At 45.5% G+C, this 18535-nt stretch overlaps 1 protein-coding gene across 2 annotated transcripts in view; it reads left to right on the forward strand.

The window, feature by feature from the left end:
- The first annotated feature begins 6206 nt into the window (after positions 1–6206).
- Positions 6207–18535, forward strand: part of LOC144109931 (uncharacterized) — a 147483-nt gene continuing 135154 nt past the window's right edge. Inside the window, exons 1-2 of one of the 2 annotated variants that reach the window (XM_077642711.1) lie at positions 6207–6571; positions 13940–14059. In XM_077642711.1, coding sequence (XP_077498837.1) covers positions 6501–6571; positions 13940–14059 — 191 coding nt within the window. In that variant the 5' untranslated portion in view covers positions 6207–6500. The remainder of the gene's footprint in view (positions 6572–13939; positions 14060–18535) is intronic. The other variant, XM_077642703.1, reaches the window with a different exon arrangement.

Consider the following 18535-nt stretch of genomic DNA (forward strand, 5'->3'; position numbering starts at 1 on the left):
CCGTTCCTCGTTAGAAGCTCCAAAGAAGTCGTTGAGCTGATGGGAAAAGGGCTACCAACTTCCACGACGGCTTTTTCCGTCGACATCGAGGACATGTATTATTCCATTCCGCACGAAGGACTGTTCGCTGCCATCAGAGAATGCGTGGAGCTTCACGGAGAGACGAAGTTCCGGAACTCAGTTGGCCTCAACACTGGCAACTTCTTGGAACTTATAGAATTCTATCTAAAGTCTTCCGTCATCCACTTCAATGAGAGTTATCATATTCAAAAAGCAGGCATTTGTATAGGTTCGAGCATAGCTCCAGCCTTAAGCGACATTTTTCTGTCATCCTTTGACCGACGTCTTCAAGAAAAGCTGCGAGGGATGGCTGTCACCCGCGTGTGCAGGTACGTCGATGACTACCTAATCTTCCTGACCCCACCGGGGGACGGCAATCTTCAGGATTTGGCCTCAAAGATCCTCTCGGCATTTTCATCTGAATCTTTCGGGCTCCGGTTTACCAGTGAGCTACCGCTTGATGGTCATCTTCAGTTCCTGGATTTAGATCTGCACTTTGACAAACAGCGTTTGTGCTGGTCCTTCAAACCCAGGTCAAAAAAGGCTTTGCTTCCCTACACTAGTGCCCATTCGAAGTTGGTCAAGCGAGGCATCATTTCCCTATGTGTTGAGTCGGCCCTGAAAAAGTCCTGTGACCACAAAGTCCAAGAGAGCTTCCAGTACCAGCTTCAGCGTTTGCAAGCAGCTGGATACCCTCCGCACGTCATTTCGAGTGTGTGTGAAAATGTGCTTCAAAAAATTAAGAGAGAACGCAAAGACAAAGTAGACGCCGAGCAAAAGAAGGCCCATGTCATTCCATACATCCACAAATTCTCGCACAACATCAAGAAAGTGGCGAGAAAAGGAGGCGTCAACGTTGTCTTCTCGGCTCCATGCAGACTGTCCAAGGTGTGCGTTATGATGAAGAACACTAAGAAGACCCCTTGCAAAATCAAACATCTAAGGAAGTTCAAAGATTGCGTTTCCGGCGTTGTTTACCGCATTCCCCTTAGTTGCGGAAAAGTCTACATAGGCCAAACCGGCAGATGCTTTAATGAAAGAGCAAGAGAGCACCGGTTGAGCGTGGCAAACAACGATGGAGGGTTTTTGGCTAAGCATTGTGCGGACTGCACAAAAATGAAGCAACGGGACTGTGTACCATGGTTCGAAAAGACGGAATTTCTGGCCAGATTGAATGACAAATGGGAGCGTCTCGTCATCGAAACTTTTTACATCGGCACCACGGACAACTGTGTTAGCAAGGCTTCCATTTCCTTATCATCCAAAGAATTTTCGTTTTTGCGGGGGCATGTGTAGCCTAGTGGCCTGTTTGTGCCCTGGTGATTGAGCAGTGCCTCCTGATTGCGTTTGATGCTTTCGTTGTTCATTTGATTAGCGATCTCAGTTTTGTTTCGGTTCTGTCATGGTTTGAGATGTTTTCCTACGCTTCGGATTTCATTCACCCCTCCCCCTTTTTTAAAACCGTTGTTGTCTTAAACTGTTGTCCCGTCTTTCATCTTTTTGTTTTTTAAATGACTCGGTGCCTATTTTCACTGTTTTTGTGACGTAGCTTCTTGAGCTGATTCATGGTGTTTTTACCCTTTTGACCTGGTGCCTTTTTTCACTGTTTTTTTGATTTTGACGATAACCGATGTGGTTGTTCTTGTTTCCCGTTTTGTTTGCTTTCAAAAGGGGCTGTGCTTCGTCTCTTGGTTTTGGTGTCAGCACCTGCGCTTGTAAGCGGTTCGAGCTTCAGTGGTATCAGATGGCTACAGTGGTGTGGTTTTGTTTTGAATTTTCTTACTTTGGAGAACGCGTAATTCTCAAGAGTGCACTGTCGCTAAGCGTTCCTTTGCTTTTTGTTTTCATAGAAAGGGCCGGCCCGGTATAAGATTATCTTGTAAGCGTTGGTTCTTGTGTGGTCTGTTTATCGCCTGGGCAGATTGTCACGTGCCATATTGATCAGATTTGAAGTGCGTTGGGATCGCTATATATATTTGCCTTGTATTCCTTCCTTTAGTAAAGTTGTAAGTCTGCGTTAGTGTGTGTCTGCCTCCCTTTCGTCCGTGTTCTTGTTGCGCAGTTCGTCTTTTTTTTGCATTATGATCGTGCAACCAGTTTTTCCTGGGTTCTCTGAAGTGCTAAGCTTACATAATGAACTCAGCTTATTTGGGGCAGAGAGCGTTTTTCATGAAAAAGTCCGTCGTACTGTCGAGAAAGTGTTTGATAGGCAACAAGGTGTAAATCTGTCAAAAGAAAGATTGAAAGCAAAAAAGTTGTGTATCTCCTTGAATCTCACCCGCTTAGCTAGGTCTGTAGAAAAGGCCAGTGGTCTAAGTCTTAAAATGTTCTTTCCGCTAAAACACACAAAATGGAATGTCCCTTAAGAATTATCGTTTCGGAGGCGCGCACTTGGCAAAAATCAGTCTCTGACTTCCTACAGAAAAGTGTAAAAAAGCTAGTGGTTGATGATCCTTTCATGATAAAAAATTCCGGAAGTGTAATTGACTGGGTCTACCCGAGTCCACCAGCACGGAACGCTTGCTTCAGCTCGGGCTTCACAACACGCTTACCGAAATCGCCGAGGCGCAGCGCACTTCACAACTAGAAAGATTAGCGGGCACGAGAGCAGGACGCCAGATCATGGAAAGTGTCGGCATCCGTTACCATGCACAACAAGGCCAGAAAGTCGCTGTTCCGGACGCGATCAGACAAACCCTAAGAGTCGACCCGATTCCACGGAACGTCCACCCAGAACACAACCGGGGAAGAAGAGTGGCCAGGGCCAGAGCTCTCCTACACAGCCACGGAGACGAAACAGGGACAAGGTATGTTGACGCCGCGGAATACGCAGAACGCTCGCGATTCGCGGTTGCTGTCGTCGATTCGAGTGGCGAAACGCGTATAACCGCAAGTGTAGCGTGCGAGCGCGCAGAAGCGCAGGAAGCGGCGGTGGCCCTCGCCCTCACGGATCCGACGTGCACCACAGTTCTCTGCGACTCGCGACAAACGGTCAAAAACTACGCCAAAGGATGGATCTCACAGACAGCGAGCAATCGAAAAGTCCACTGGGAGGAAGCTTTTCAAACCAGAATCCAGTGGCTCCCGGCGCACATGAGAGCAGTATCGAACACATATCACAACCGAAACGAGACGGCACGCGCCAAGGCGCGCGAGCTCGCGAACCGCGCCGGCGACCGTCGTCCATGGGACAGCACCAAAGACTGTTTGACCACATACAACGAAAATACCAAGGCCCTCTGCCTGGCCCGCCGAATCTTGCCTCCGCCTAACGACAAGCTGGACAGGGCGCACGCGGTGGCCCTCAGACAACTGCAGATGCTCGAGATCACGTACCCCAACCTGGCACAATACCACAGACTCTACCTCGGAACATACCCGACGAATATATGCAAGGTCTGCCACACTGCTATAGCAACTTTACCCCACATGCTCTGGGACTGTAGCACAAACCCTGACGGTGCTAACTCCGGAACCCTCTCGCCGCGGTGGGCCGCTGCCTTGCGCAGCCCCAGTCTCGGTGACCAACTCTGGGCCATCCAGCAGGCCCGCGAGGCGACGGCGAGGCAACACCTCGACGTCCTCACGTGGGAGACCTAAGGCCCCGTCGGCGAAAGCTCTGCAGGACTTTTGAATAAAGTTGTTACCAACCAACCAAGTGTAAATGATTTTCTAAAGCAAAGTGAAGGAAAGAACATGGTTGCCTTCTCAATCGATGTAAAAGACCTTTACTACTCGTTTCCGCAAAACGGATTGCTGCAGTGCGTTGAAAGATGTATTGAGAACGCTGGCCCCATCGCTTTCCAGAATTCAGTGGGAGTGAGTGTTCGGGAATTTTTAGAGCTCTTAAGTACCTACCTTAATTTCACTTTTGTAATGTGGGGTGATGGCCTGTTTTTGCAGAAACAAGGAATATGTATAGGGTCCAGCGTTGCTCCTTTGTTAAGTGACCTATTTTCAGCTGAACGTGACAGAAGGCTTTTTGCCTGCCTTGAAGACGTAGGGGTGTTAAGTTTTTCGTTTTGCGGATGATTTTTTAATCTTTTTAGACACCATTGCAGTCGCCCTCAACGAAGCGGTAGGAAGCGTTTTAGATCATTTTAAGCATAGCTTAACTCCTCTTGTCGTCACGCATGAACTTCCCGAGAACGGTAGCATGCGCTTTCTCGATATCAAGTCAACTTTTTTAGAAGACCACACTTGCTGGATTTATCATCCCAGAGATGGAAAAATGCCCTTACCTTTCAGTTCCGCCCATTCAAAGCTCATACAAAAAAACATAGCTTGTTTAGGGTTTGTCAACTGCATAAAGAAGTCATGCGAACACGCAATTGGAGAAGGCCTTTTCCTGCAGTCCGACAAGTTGCAAGACGTGGGTTATCCGTTGCACATGTTGGTTTCTGTGGCGGAAGGACTTAACAAAAACAAGAAAAAATGGGAAGCCAAGTCTCCGGAAAAGCCGTAAAAGACAAAGGCCGATAAGAAATTTGCAGTCATTTCCTTATAAACATAAGCTCTCGCACAGTCTTAAAAAAATTGGCAACAGGGTAAACGTTGACATGTTGTTCTGTGCCCCAAATAAGCTGAGTTCATTATGTAAACTTAGCACTTCAGAAAACCCAGGAAAAACTAGTTGCACGATCAGGCATGCATCAAAAGCCGTTCGCGAGATGCACGAAAGGTGTTGTTTACAAAGTGCCGTTATCCTGTGGTAAATATTATATAGGCCAAACGGGCAGATCCCTAATTGAGTGATTGGGTGAGCATGGCTATGTTGTGGTCAATAATAAAGGGGGGCACATGAGCATGAGTATTCAATGTCTAAAATGCAAAAGCAAAGGAAAAGAGGGTTGTCGCCCTCTTTTTCACAAGTGCAAAGTCTTTTACGGGAACAAATGTCAAATTACGCGCGAAATTGTTGAGGCGTTGGAAATAGCGTAGAGCTGGCGATGACTGCGCAAGTGCTCTGTAAATTCTGCTCTCACAAAAAGAGATGTCCTATCTTTTATCGTTCAAGTGTGACGCCCGGTGACTGTTATCTATTTTTCACCGCTCTGTGGTAATGCCTTGCAGGCATTATCGAGAGTATAAAATTCTGTTTCTTGCATGTAATAAAATCAGTTGGAAGTGAGCGCTCGTGTTGTCTGTCTTATTCTATGGCCTTGCTTGTTGCGCTTTTACGTTTAGCATTTTTGAAAGGCAGACAGTTTGCAATATGCCTCAGCGGCGAAGCCGTCGCATCATTTGTGCCTCTCTGCGGCGTACCCCAGGGATCAGTATTGTCGCCGACGTTATTTAATATTGCGCTCATCCCGCCGGCTTGGCGCTTATATGACATCCGTGACAAAATTTCTGCTGTACGCTGAAGACATCACGGTGCGGAGTACTCACCAAGGTCTGCGTACTCCGGAGGCTGCCCTTCAATCTGCCTTGGATGTTACCTCTAATAACGCATAATCCATCGGACTTCAGCTTTCCGTGCATAAACAAACATACGTCGGTCGCCAACCACTACAGGAAAGTCCGAGTGTAAAAATGCTTGGCTTAATGATTCACCTATCGGGATCAGCGACTGCATGGCTTTCTCAGGAAAAAGGTAAGCTACTGAGACTTTGTGTTTGATTACAAGAATTGCTCCTAAAACGGGAGGCGCAGGCTCGTTCGTTTCACCGCAATTGGTGAGGGCAGTTCTGTAGCCACTATCAAGCCCAGTTTCAACATCTTTCAAGAGCCCAATAGGATCGCCTTGAAGCCGTGAACCGAGAGGCTATGAGGACCATTACGTGCCTTCCGTGCATCGCACCGGTCATAGCTTTACAAGAGAATGCGCAGCAACTGGTGTTTTCTAGCTCCAGAGCTGACTGGCGCCTTGTTTCCCCTTTTAGCGCCGCAATCTACCTAAGCGAGTCACCCGGTGTCCCTAAACCCTCACGTGTTTCTCCAGCACCCGTAACTTTTGTTAAGCCACCGTGATTCGTTTGAAAGTCGAATTAAACGCATACACATTCTCCTTCATGCCGTCTCGCTATTTTCTGTGAAAGAAAAAAAAAGAGGTTTCTCTGCGTAGGCACAATACGCGCTTAGATCGAGAAGCTTGTTGTTCCCTACGGGGAATTTTCCGCAGATTTGTTGACCACGCCGTAGTGTATATGACTTCAACCTCGAACGACGGCTGTATTCGTCGCCTGGCTCTTAGCAAATGCTCAGCCATACTTGGATGGTGCATTTCCAGTCAGTTTTGCACGATACTGCGACTCACAGTGCTTACTTCGACAGGAGCGCTCAGGAAGCGTCGCTTTCAAAGCCGAAGCGGTCCGTCTTCATGTGCGATTTGCAGGCGCAGCGTGACATGGCTGTGTCAGTGTTATTACATGTGATTGTGGCCCTAGGAACCTTGTTGGCGATAGCACGAGACGTCGTACAAGTCTATACATGTGCACATGACTGCATGCTTCGGGACTTCGCGCCGCACCGCTTTCACTTTTCTGGAAATAACAGCCCGCCGAGTATGGTAAGTTTTGTACCATCTTTCACCTCGAAGAGGTGGCATGTCAGAAAAAAGTAGTGTGTCTTGTATTTAGTAACGACGAAGCTGTACAAGCAGCGTTTTGTTCTCTCGTTTAATAACAACGCACGCACTAAATGTCACCGAGGCCGGGAAAGAGAAAAAGAAATGATTTTCGCTTTCCTCTTTCTTTCTCGTTCCGGATTATTATTCGTGTAATGTTTTCTCCCAACCTGACAGTCGTACCATGTACGCAGTACCCAGAGAAACTAATAAGCTTAATTGATTGTTATTGCTCGCAGGCCTTCTTAGTGCCAGGCAAAAAAGAAAATGAGACGTCGTACAGCTGCGTGTGTACTTATTATAGTGTACTAGAATACTCTCTAGTGGCGCGAGCGGCGAGGCGCAGGCGAGCCGTTTTCTAACAGACGCCATGAGATGGCGCCACCGCAACTTTTCATAGGCACAGGAATTCGCGTAGTTTTGAAAAGGTCGTCTGTCATCTTGCGTTTTTCATCTCATTTACTAATAAGAATCGCTCATTTATTACTTCCTGCTGTTCTCCGCCTGTCAGTTACAGTGACTAGGCTTGTTAATTATTGAAACGCGTCCGAAAACCACGTACCTAAGCAAGGATACAACATTCCTACTGTCGCGTCGTCTGCTAAACTCCGACTTGCAGAGTGATTTTTTGGCGCAAAACACCATCGCAGAATGACAAGCGGTCAGCATGACATACAGAGCAAATTATTTGCGCGACCCTTGCTGTGGTTTGAAGATCAAGACCCGAAAGCAATGCCATTTAGTGTGTGTACTCACAGCCATTTATTGTCCTCAAACTTTCAGAAGTAAACCGTTTAAGCTAAATTTTATGCGGCATTTTGAGCTCATATATGGCTCAGAGAAGTCAACGGTCTTGTAAATATGATCGATTTACCGCTATGATGTGAGTTTTGGTGTTGTTTTTGATGTAGTAATAATTATAAAATTGATGTCACAGCTATGTACACATGAACACCATATGAAGCTTTTATTTACAACTGACTTCAGTGCAGAAATGACCAGAAAAAAATCTTGTTTGCAAAAATCCACAACTTCCCTGCCATTGCCTTGTTCAGCACCTACTCAATTTAAGGTGATTTGACGCCTGCCGCTTGCTGTCGCTGGCTCGATTAATGCTCTTCGTGAAAAAATGCAGACGAGTAGTTAGGTAAAATGCAGTTATTTCTGAAGCTATGGTATGAGCGTGCTCAGGGCATCCAAGCTCAGTTTGCTGCTTTTGCTTAGCAAGGTCCAAAACATCAAGCACACTTTCAGAGTGCAGCTCTGAAAGGCTAAAGCAGGTTGTGAATGACTCTTCGAGGTCAGCCACAAATTTAAACAACTTGCTTGAAGGGTAAAGCAGATCTTTTCCTTTCAGTCCTCTGTTTAGGGGTTTTAACAGAGAGGTAGGCTGGACACCTAGGCAGCAGCGTCGGAATGGCACCGGGAGCTAACGACGGCTTGCCTCTGGGTATACGCACTTCAACGCCGTCGATTACGTGAACGTAGTCGCGCAATATGAGGTGGGCTTCAAAATGGTGCTCACACACTGCTGATAGTTCCGTGAGGCTCTTGTCGTCCCTTCGCATGTTCCGCTCCCACTTCCCTCGCAACTCGTAGTCTCTTGGTGCGGCAAACAACGATGCTTTAGGCGCGCCCGGGTAGCCGGTGCGGCAGCCTGGCGCAAAACAGTGGGAATCAGTTCTTATTTTCGCCATAACTTCGTTAAATTCCCTGACACTGATGCTACATAGTTCCTGCTCACTGCTATCCCTACTTAACAGCAAGATACGAACGCTAAAGTAAAATTAACTGCGTGACAGCGCGCGCGCGAAGCGAGCTAAATCACACACCGCATTGCCATGTGCTGCCAACGCGCGCGCCGGAGGCTAGGAAAAGGCGCAGCAGCGCCCCTGGCGGCCGTCAGTGTCAACTCGCTTCAGCCGAGCTGGCCCCAGCAGCCACCGGTCGCGCCACTAGAAAGTATTCTAGTTCACTATAGTACTTATGCACCCACCATGGTTTTTCACGGCCTAATAGAGCCTGGACTACGTGAACGTTGCAATATATTTGCCATGAAAATATACACTCTCGGTACAATTTTCCTGACTTGTTATCGTAGTGTCCTAAATGCCTGCCTTAAACGTTTGCAACCTAGTGAAAAGCGTAAAAGTGGCGCTTTTTTTTTTATACGCTCAGGTTGAAGCCCGGCCATAGCTTGTTCTGACGATACTGCAGTGAAAAAAACTTTTTTTTTTCTCGGAGTGTAATGGGGCAGTGCTAAAATGTAGCCCAATCAAACGACAATGCCCTCGCGGTGTACGCTAAATTACGGGGCTGCAGTTTATGGCTCGTCAAATAACATTAAAGCTCGCAAAATATGACAGATGAAAGCCACTTTTGAACAGAATCAGAAGTAAAATAAACAACAAGCAGCTGGCTTGGTCGATGTCGGGGCTTCCCACGGCGTACGTGTGATCAGCGGCTCTGTCTTGCTCTGATGAAGCGGCGTATCCGGAGGTGCAGTATGTCTGAGAGATGCAACACGGTGGTTTGGGCTAGTTAGTTGCAGTTCATAATGGAGACAAGTTTCGCAGCATGAATAAAACGCACACAGAAGACAAGGAACAAACAAGACAGGACTGTGCTGCACTTCCAACTGATTTTATTTGAAAAAGCTCGACGTTTAAATACATTCAGTTATCATGAGGTGAAACCTAATCACAATCTTTTTTGCATGATTGTGATTAGGTTTCACCTCATGATAACTGAATGCATTTAAACGTCGAGCTTTTTCAAATAAAATCAGTTGGAAGTGCAGCACAGTCCTGTCTTGTTTGTTCCTTGTCTACTGTGTGCGTTTTATTCATGCTGCAAAACTTGTCTCCATTATGGTCTGACAGATGCTTCCCGGGTTCGCTGAGGCCACCATGCCTGTCAGTTTTTACAGAAATTTCAGATCCGAAAACCATGCTCTACTCAATTTTTTTCTTTTTTGCGAAAAAATGAAGATATACATAGCCTGAATTGGGCCGCCCCCGCTTCCCCTCCAAGAGTGACCCATTAATCCGCCCCTGGTTCCCTGCCTTGTGAAGTACAGCATTTTTGCAGCGTTTCTGAACGCAGCGTGCGTTATAATATGTGCCTGTAAAAGAAATATCGAAGGTGGCGCGCCATTTCTAAGCGATAAGCGCAGATTGAGGTCGTCAATATGGATTGGTGGACATTTAAGTCGTGTAACAGTATTTAGCAGCTTTGAAGATTTCTCCTAGTTACTGAAGAAACATCAGGACAAAATGTGCGATTTGTCAAGCTTGATATTTGTTTTCTTTCTGCAGAGTTCAGGTGAACTGGAGAATCGAAAAAAAAGAAAAAAAAGCGCTCCTTTGATCATGAAAAAATGCATGCGCGTGAATTAAACAGCTCTTGAATGTGTGAAGTTTTGGGCATCTGGCAATCGGTAATAGAAATGTTGGCTGATAGCAAGCGCTTTTCGTTCTAATTCCCTCTCTCTCTCTCTCTCTCTCACACACACACACACACACACACACACACACACACACACACACACACACACACACACACACACACACACACACACACACACACACACACACACACACACTGTATAGCACAGCCGCATGAAGTCGGAAGGAACCACAGTAGAAGTCGCAGTATATATATTGCTTGTCAAGAATCTGCGCAGAGTGTAACTTTATGCTTATGCGGGTTAAGGCTGCCATGACACAGAGTTCATTCCGTCTGCAGGTCACTTTTTTTCCCTCAAAATGGACAGAATGGAACGGTAACGAATGCATGTGTCGGGTATTACGAACATATCACAGAGTAGCCAAGCCACGTTGCTGAGCTGTGGGGTGCGATATAAGACGTCCATCATCTCGAACTGTGCTGGTAACTAGGGCCGATCGCGAGTCAGGATGAGCTAATGGCCTGTCCGATGCTACATCCACGTATGAGTTCCCTTTTAAGGAATCATATTCTTAGCGGTAAGAAACAGACACAACACCAAGCTACACACACACAGGACACCCGCTAGACTTCAACTGTCTTTACTGGACACTTGTACGACATAAATATGTATCAATGAGCACACGCAGGTGCCTCGTCATCCGCATCATGTCTAACTACGCCCTCCCCTCTCCTGCAAGGCATACGGTTGCGCAGATAAACAATCTCTTTTTCTGCCAACGCCAGGGAGGGAGTGCTTACACATATGTCGCCCGCTTCTTGAATACGAAAGGCTTCGATAATTTCCCTTTCTTTTTTGTCGGCTCCCACATGCATCACAGACGTAGCGTCATATACTGGGATACAGCCTTTACAACTTCTGCAAAGCTTCACCAAATCAGCTCCACCGGCCTGTGACGAAACATCCCTTCTATGCTCTCTAATCCTGTCGTTGACACACGTTCCGGTCTGGCCTGTATAAACCTTGCCACAGGCAAGTGGAATGGTGTACACCACTCCCGTTCGGCAGGTTACAAACTTCAATTGGTGCTTTTTGCTGCAACACGGCCTCTTCGTTTCTGTGACTGCTGAACATAATCTTACCAGCTTTTCAGGGGCTGTCAACAGAACACCAACACCACACTTCTGGGCAACTTTTTTGAGGCGGTGGGATAGACTGTGGACGTACGGGATTGCGACCCACCGCTTAAGCCTTTCTTCACCTGCCTTCACTTTGGCACCACCTAGCTCCCGTAGTAAAGCTTCGACCACCGCATTAACCGATTCTAGAGGGTAGTCCGCCTTGTCCAAACGGTCAACCTGCTCTTGCAGACTAGCTTCCATGTTATGCGGGCACGACTTCTGCAGAGCCGCACGCAGGCTGTTCATCACAATGCCGCGCTTCACTACCTTCGAATGAGCCGAAGCATAATTTAAAACCTGTTTTTTGGATCTCGGCTTATATGCCCAGCACGTACGCTCACCCGTGATGCATAGGGACACTTCTAGAAACTGGATAGTGCCATTCACTGGAAGTTCATGAGTGAACCTAAGCCCATCTTCACATCAGTGAAAAACATCTAAAATACCAGATACAGAAGAGGCACTTTCCTGGAGGCTATTCAACTTTACAATCACCAGATAATCGTCTACATATCTGAAACATTTCACAACACTCTTATCTAAACCCTTAGCAATGGCTTGTCACAATGGGCTAAGAATATATCACTAAGCATAGGCGCTAAACAAGACCCGATACATATTCCATCCTTCTGAATAAAATAGTCATCTCTGAAACACACCACAGTTGCTTTCAAATAAAAGGATAGCAATTCCAAAAAACTTAACTGACAAACCACAAGTGTTCTGGAAGTCTAGTACCGCGCCCCCGTTTTCTATGAGGTCACGGACAGCATCAATTAGTTGTGGCTGCGGAATGCTGTAGAAGAAATCTACTACGTCAATAGAGAATGCAAAGTTACCACATGGTGTTTCGTGCTGCTCTTTTAGGTAATCAACCACTTCCATCGCATTCCTGACCCTAAATGGATCAACTACTGTTAGAAGCTTAAGTTGTTTTTGCATGAACCTTGAAAGCAACCCTTGCCAGGATCCCTGCTCAGAAACATTGGCTCGAAAGGGCAGTCCTTGCATATGTGTTTTAACTGAAAAAAAGATTCATAACCTATTCTCCTCAGCCCTGTCCACCTGTTTTTTCAGCGCAACCAAGTTTAGCTCCTCACATAAAACCAAGCCTTCTTTCTTTAATTTCGCAACTCTCTTTTCGAATGGATCGAAGTTCTTACATATAGCCTCTTTCGCACCTCATGACCTCATAGAAAACAGGGGCGCGGTAGACTTCCAGAACGCTTGTGTTTTGTCAGTTAACAGTTTTTTGTAATTGCTATCCTTTTATTTGAAAGCAACTGTGATGTGTTTCAGAGATGACTATTTTATTCAGAAGGATGGAATATGTATCGGGTCTTGTTTAGCAGCGCCTATGCTTAGTGATATATTCTTAGCCCATTGTGACAAGCGCATTGCTAAGGGTTTAGATAAGAGTGTTGTGAAATGTTTCAGATATGTAGACGATTATCTGGTGATTGTAAAGTTGAATAGCCTCCAGGAAAGTGCCTCTTCTGTATCTGGTATTTTAGATGTTTTTCACAGATGTGAAGATGGGCTTAGCTTTTTCACAGATGTGAAGATGGGCTTAGGTTCACTATTGAACTTCCAGTGAATGGCACTATCCAGTTTCTAGAAGTGTCCCTATGCATCACGGGTGAGCGTACGTGCTGGGCATATAAGCCGAGATCCAAAAAACAGGTTTTAAATTATGCTTCGGCTCATTCGAAGGTAGTGAAGCGCGGCATTGTGATGAAGAGCCTGCGTGCGGCTCTGCAGAAGTCGTGCCCGCATAACATGGAAGCTAGTCTGCAAGAGCAGGTTGACCGTTTGGACAAGGCGGACTACCCTCTAGAATCGGTTAATGTGGTGGTCGAAGCTTTACTACGGGAGCTTGGTGGTGCCAAAGTGAAGGCAGGTGAAGAAAGGCTTAAGCGGCGGGTCGCAATCCCGTACGTCCACAGTCTATCCCACCGCCTCAAAAAAGTTGCCCAGAAGTGTGGTGTTGGTGTTCTGTTGACAGCCCCTGAAAAGCTGGTAAGATTATGTTCAGCAGTCACAGAAACGAAGAAGCCGTGTTGCAGCAAAAAGCAACAATTGAAGTTTGTAACCTGCCGAACGGGAGTGGTGTACACCATTCCACTTGCCTGTGGCAAGGTATATATAGGCCAGACCGGAAGGTGTGTCAACGACAGGATTAGAGAGCATAGAAGGGATGTTTCGTCACAGGCCGATGGAGCTGTATTGGTGAAGCATTGCTGAAGTTGTAAAGGCTGTATCCCAGTATATGACGGTACGTCTATGATGCATGTGGGAGCCGACAAAAAAGAAAGGGAAATTATCGAAGCCTTTCGTATTCAAGAAGCGGGCGACATGTGTGTAAGTACTCCCTCCCTGGCGTTGGCAGAAAAAGAGATTGTTTATCTGCGCAACCGTATGCCTTGCAGGAGAGGGGAGGGCGTAGTTAGACATGATGCGGATGACGAGGCACCTGCGTGTGCTCAGTGATACATATTTATGTCGTACAAGTGTCCAGTAAAGACAGTTGAAGTCTAGCGGGTGTCCTGTGTGTGTGTAGCTTGGTGTTGTGTCTGTTTCTTACCGCTAAGAATATGATTCCTTTAAGCCATTACCAACTAGCCCAACTTAATGTTTTAATGAGTTCCCTTTGTTCATGCGTGTGGGTTATGTAGGGAAAATGCAGCCTAGTGCTCTCTGCGCGACGCCATTCTTTCCAAGCAAGTGCAGATGTCGCGAAGACCTGGTTCAGCAAATTCTACACTTCCGCGACTGCCAGTGCTGGTTTCGTGGAGCAGCCGACTGCATCATGGCAGCAGACGACGGACTGGGTGAATGCAGGTATGCACGGATGAAACCGATGCATCGAATTGGTCAGGCAGCGAATGCATGCTGCGCTGGATCCGAAGATAGCTGCTGGAGAACAACAAGGTGTCTTCTTTGTATGCACTCGTCTGTGGACGGCCTCCCATGGCACGTGGGAAAAACAGCGACACCTGAAAGGAACCCACAAGAGTGTCAAACGCGCCTCATGAGGCAGAAAAGAAGCTTGAAATCAAAATTCCTCGTCGCCTCTATGACCGTTGGCAGTAAGCCGCAGCAAGGGTGTGACATTCCCGTAGAGCCGAAGGGGACGATTTTTGAATGTGACGGTGGCGGTGCCTGGGAGAGGCGGTAAGCACATGGATTGCTCAAAACTCCCTGAGACAAAATCAGCCAAGCCAATCCAGAAAAATCTAATATGGCGGTGCGCGTTCAGGCGGCTGGTCGCGGCCGGTTGCTCGCGCGTTCGTGGTGCTGGCGGGCGCTAGCTGGATTCAAGCTTCGTAAATACTGGTCACTAGCTGCTCCCATGCTGCTTTGCTGCATGATTTCCTATGTACTTACGTTATGTGCAGCGTGTATTTCGACGCGTCTGTTGGAGTGGCATGGTACATAGTGGCGAGCGGTGCGACTGCATAGCAGCTGCTTAGGATGTTCGCTCGAGAAGCAAAACGTAAACAATTCAGTGTAAACGAGTTTATTAAAGAATACATAAGTATTCACAATTGATGTACAAAAGTGGTGATTCTAGGCATCAGTGGCATGGCAATATCAGTGACAGCCACTCCAAAGAATTTGTATCAGAAAATTCCAGTATGCTGCAAAAAGGTACGGTACTATCAAAAAAAGTATGGTATACATAACGAAATGCTACATCAATCAATATATGTGCATACACAATAACTTTGTGCAGACTCAGGTAAATGGCAATGAAGTAAAACATATCACATCTATTGAAATATATCAATGTGTGGCAATGAGTATACACACACATAGTGAGCCAGCCAAAAGTTTCAACCTTTAACTTGTGCAGAAGAATTCACAGTCCATAAGTAGTCCTTGATCAATGTGTGGCAATGAGTGTACACATACAAAGTGAGCCAGCCAAAAGTTTGAACCTTTAACTTGTGCAGAAAAATTCACAGTGCATAAGTAGTCCTTGTACAATGTGTGGCAATGAGTATACACATACAAAGTGAGCCAGCCAAGTTTCAACCCTTAACTTGTGCAGGAGAATTCACAGTGCGTAAGTAGTCCTTGATCAATGTGTGGTAATGAGTATACACATACAAAGTTAGCCAGCCAAAAGTTTCAACCTTTAACTTGTGCAGAAGAATTCACAGTGCATAAGTAGTCCTTGATCAATGTGTGGCAATGAGTATACACATACAAAGTGAGCCAGCCAAAAGTTTCAACCTTTAACTTGTGCAGAAGAATTCACAGCACATAAGTAGTCCTTGATCAATGTGTGGCAATGAGTATACACATACAAAATGAGCCAGCCAAAAGTTTGAACCTTTAGCTTGTGCAGAAGAATTCACAGTGCATAAGTAGTCCTTGTACAATGTGTGGCAATAAGTATACACAAAGTGAGCCAGCCAAAATTTTCAACCTTTAACTTGTGCAGAAGAATTCACAGTGCATAAGTAGTCCTTGATAAATATGTGGCAATGAGTATACTCATACACAGTGAGTCAGCCAAAAGTTTGAACCTTTAGCATGTGCAGAAGAATTCACAGTGCTTAAGTATTCCTTGATCAATGTGTGGCAATGAGTGTACACATACAAAGTGAGCCAGGCAAAAGTTTCAACCTTGAGCTTGTGCAGAAGAATTCACAGTGCTTAAGTATTCCTTGATCAATGTGTTGCAATGAGTATGCACATGCAAAGTGAGCCAGCCAAAAGTTTGAACCTTTAAGTTGTGCAGAAGAATTCATAGTGCATAAGTAGACCAAGGACAACATAATATGCTGCAGTGCTACATACAGCTTCATGTAAAGACACAAAGAAAAGTTCACTCTGTTTACAATGGGCATGTTTACCTCTTGGCTAATGAGTTGCAGGCTTGCACGCTTTAGGGCATGGCTCGTCTGCCACGCCCTATTTCGGTTACTTGTTTAATGTAGACGCAAAGGGAAGGAAAATGTGACCAAGGCAAGTCGAGAAATGAATTTTTGAAAATTCGCAGAACAATTGTGGTCGTGGTTGGCACACAATAATCAGAGGTCATTAACTCAGTTAGCAGTGATGCGACACTGGAGGGTAACCCAAAATATGCATGTGTATGAATAGCTCATACAGAAATAATATAATGTGCAATCTGTATAAGAAGCCGCTAATTCTCTGTGTGGCATTATATTGCGTCTACCACAATTTCGGGTCATTTAGTAAATGGTAAATTGCAGGTGGTCCTTGTAATGTAGTGTCCGCATATGTTAAGGGGTCCTGTATAACATGCCGGCCATTAGTACTACGACCCTCCTAGTGCATGTGTTGCTTGGGGACATAAAACCCTCAATGTTACAACTTGCAGAAGAAATTCTTAAAACAGCCAGTATAAGTAGCACTTTATCATATTTGAGAATGCCTGTTTTCGACACTAGCATACATGTCAACCAAGTCACATCTCACACGTGTGCCCTCTTAATTGTTACAGAGCCAAACACTTGAGCCAGCCTATTTTTGCTGGTGCTGCTTTCCAGATACTACTAATTTCCCCAACAGCAAAATAAAGTGCAACAGTCATGACCAGGGGATGGCAAATTATATACCACAAAACCCTTGAGTTCTTCCAAGTACCTTTTGGATTTTTTGAGCTGCTGAAGCCATGCATGTCTCAACATTAAGTTTCACTACTTTATTTTTTCTCTAATCACACTACAACTGATTATAGAGACTGATTTCAGCATACAGCTAATCATTATTAATTGAATTCTGGCATTTCTTGAGTGGCTGTATGGCTATGTGCTTGTTGAACAGGAGGAGAAAGAAGCCATATAACATGGTGTTCCCTGGTACCTTTTGTAAGCTGTTAGTATGCGTCAGTAATAAGTAAAATCAAAACCCCTGGTCATAACAATGCTCAGACTAACATGGCACACAACAGTTCCATTTCATAAAAGAACTAACACAGGAAGAGCAAAAGCAAGGATGGTATATGTGCAACCAGAGCAGAATTATAAACTAGCATAGCAGCCACGTCACTCACTGTGGTGAACTGTGTGTGAAAGATGCTTAGCCGAAGGGTGTTGTGGCTCTGGAGAAGAGCCACAACCCCCTTTACTTATCAAACACAAAACACTTATGAAAATGACAAATACTTCAACAAAGATAGAACATATAAGCAGTAGGCAGCAATAAACAACTAAATATTTTAATCATTTAGTAACACAATGCGTCATGACTCATGAATATAAGCAGTATATTTATGCTTCTTTCTGGTGGGAGCATCTGCTTCGACTTTGTATCTGTGCTTCTGCTGACAAATGAGGTGTGCCCATGTAGCCTTGTGTGGCACATTAACTAAAGAAACTTCAGACTTCAGCCTACTGAACAGAACATACCTGGCTGATTTGGCGTCCTTTCAACCAGATTCTTACAAAAATTTGATATGTGGGCACTGGGCACACTACGTGATTTCTTGTCCGAAGGCAGAATCTAGAAATCTCGAAGGCAGAATCTAATTCCTTTAATAATACAGACATTCCTCAGAGGGTGCAGCAGCAAATATGAAAACGCTTTTTGGATATTGGAAAAGAGCAGAGCCTCATCTGAAAAAAAAAAGATCTTGTAGCAAATGTGGCCCATGCTTTTTTAGAGCCTCATGATGTGTTACTCGCCTTCTCTCATGCCTTTTTCTAATCCGGCCCAGTACTTTCTTGTATCTGTTGCTTTGAGAGTGCAATTTCTCAATGCGCTTGAGGATTTGAGTGGTGTATGCACATGTACATCTCTTCTGCCTTCTTTTTGGTGCTTCCGGTGCAGATGTCACCGTTGCCTGTCCGACGCTGGCCTCTCTGGCACCACTGATGCCACTGGGCCAGGTTCACCTGAAAAAAATATTAAAGAAAACAGACATGTCTTTTTGTAAACCTCACAGAGCAGCCTAGATCCCATACAAATTACTGTTAGGGTGCAATCACAGGGAAACTGTACCGTGCAGTGCTATGTCATGTTTTGTTTGAAGTCATGAATATACTCGGGCAGAAATGAGCATTCATAGGTGAAGTTTATCATGCAGTGGTCAGAAGATTTTTCCATCAAAGGACCACAAATTCACAACCACAGAAATTAAACGTGGCAAGAAAGCAGTTCATTAGAGAACTTGCAAAATTTTATAAAACATTGACATAAAGCAACAACCGTTGCAAAGTAATGGTTTTTGTATTAGTTCATACTAGGCTACATAAGCGAAGTTTACAAAAATGCGACTGCAGCACATTGTATTTCCTCATGTATCTCATTCGGCTGCTGCGTCATCGTTTCAATGCATCG

This window comes from Amblyomma americanum, chromosome 1 (assembly GCF_052857255.1).
Source record: "Amblyomma americanum isolate KBUSLIRL-KWMA chromosome 1, ASM5285725v1, whole genome shotgun sequence".
NCBI classification, from domain to species: Eukaryota; Metazoa; Arthropoda; class Arachnida; order Ixodida; family Ixodidae; genus Amblyomma; species Amblyomma americanum.